General features: G+C 63.0%; 1 protein-coding gene across 1 annotated transcript; it reads right to left on the bottom strand.

Annotated features, from left to right (window-relative positions):
- Window positions 1-206: 206 nt before the first annotated feature.
- NANOS2 (nanos C2HC-type zinc finger 2) lies at window positions 207-626 on the bottom strand. The gene has a single exon (XM_062176074.1). It carries the CDS (start codon window positions 624-626, stop codon window positions 207-209), a length of 420 nt encoding a protein of 139 aa, XP_062032058.1.
- Between the last annotated feature and the right edge of the window lie 1,034 nt (window positions 627-1,660).

Raw genomic sequence — 1,660 nt, 5'->3', positions numbered from 1 at the left:
GCCGTCCCCTGGGCAGGGCTCCCCTGCACCAGGACAAAGTTCCATGGCGGGGGGCTTGCCAGCAGCCCCCCACCCACTGCTTTGGGATCCGGCAGGGGTGGCGTTGCCAAGGGCTGGGCGGATGGAGGGGAGGGGTCAAGGACTTGGTGGGGGGAGCGACCCAGGTCCCGAGGGCGCTGTGGGGCAGGGGGGGCACCTCCCAGTGCTCAGCGCTTCACCTTGCGGCCGGCCGAGTTCCGGCCACTGCGGCGGTACAGGGACTGCTGGCTGCCGTTGAGCGGGCAGTACTTGAGCGTGTGGGCCTGGCCACCTGTGGCCCCGCACAGGGGACACACGTAGTGCCTCAGGATGGGACACACCACGACACCCTCGGGCGTCTTGAGCTGGTGGGAGGAGTACACGTGGCGGGACTCCCCGTTGTGTTTGCAGAAGTTGCACAGGGAACCCAGGCCCCCGCCGGGCCCCAGCCCCACCAGCCCTTCATCTCCTGGCCCCAGCGGGGCCCCGGGGCTGGGCTCCTGCACCCCCTGGGCCTCCAGCCTTGGCCCCCGGCTCCTGATCAGCGCCCACAGCACCTGGTTCAGGTTGAAGTAGTCCTTCCACATGTCAAAAGGTGGCTGCTGCATACTGCCCAGCCTGGGGCCGGGTCGGGCTGGAGGTGGCGCGCGGGGTGGGGGGGTGCCGCAGCTGGAGAGGGGCTGGGGCTGGGGGCAGGCAGGGAGGAGCAGCTGGCTTTGGTGGAGCAGAGAGGAGCTGCGCCCCCTTTTATTCTCCTCAGAGACCCTTCTCAGCATAGGTGGAGCTTAGGATTTAAAGGGCCCACTCCCTGCCCATGACCCCCAACTGACTGATCTCCCACCAAGATCTGGGAGGAAGTTGCCTGCCTGCTTGCAGGTCCCTGTGCTGCCTCTCAGGGGCTCTGAGTCCTCTGCCCAGAACACGGCCACTCCCGGGGGCTCTGTTTGCGTCTTTGTTCCCTGACCACGACCCAGGCCTGTAAATGCCTCCCCCGCCAGCCCCTCCCCACATCCTGAAGGAGCTATACCCCCTCCCTGAGCTCCAGAGCCCAGTGTATATAACGCAAGTGCCCAGTACCTACAGGAGCCCCTACAGCGGCTGGACGCCGTGCTGCACGGGCGCCTGTGGAGTACCACTGAGTCCTCATGGCAACCCCGTGTTGGGAGCAATCGAGACCCCATTTGTAGATGAGTAATGGAAGTTCAGAGGGGGAACCTCAGCCCAGAGTCACACAGCCTGGATGGGACTCCAAACCGAGTGCTCTTGATACCTCTTTTTAAAAAAGTTTTAACTTAGGGGCTGGCACTATGGCGTCCGTAGCAGGCTAAGCCTCTGCCCGCAGCACCGGCATCCCCAGTGGGTGCTGCGTCGTGTCCCGGCTGCTCTCCTTCCGATCCACCTCTCTGCTAATGTGCCTGGGAGAGCTGCGGAAGATGGCCCTTGGACCCGCATGGGAGACTGGGGGAGGCTCCTGGCTCCTGGCTTTGGATCACCCCGGCTCCGGCTGTTGTGCCTATTTGGGGGAGTGAACCAGCAGATAGAGGATCTACTGGTTCCCTCTCTCTCTGTAGCTCTGGCTCTCAAGTAAATCTTATTTTAAAAAAGTTTAATTTTTAATTTGAGAGACAGCTCCTGTCTTCTG

The sequence above is a fragment of the Lepus europaeus genome, chromosome 19 (genome assembly GCF_033115175.1).
Source record: "Lepus europaeus isolate LE1 chromosome 19, mLepTim1.pri, whole genome shotgun sequence".
Lineage (NCBI taxonomy): Eukaryota > Metazoa > Chordata > Mammalia > Lagomorpha > Leporidae > Lepus > Lepus europaeus.
This window is presented reverse-complemented; position numbering and strand designations above follow the sequence as displayed.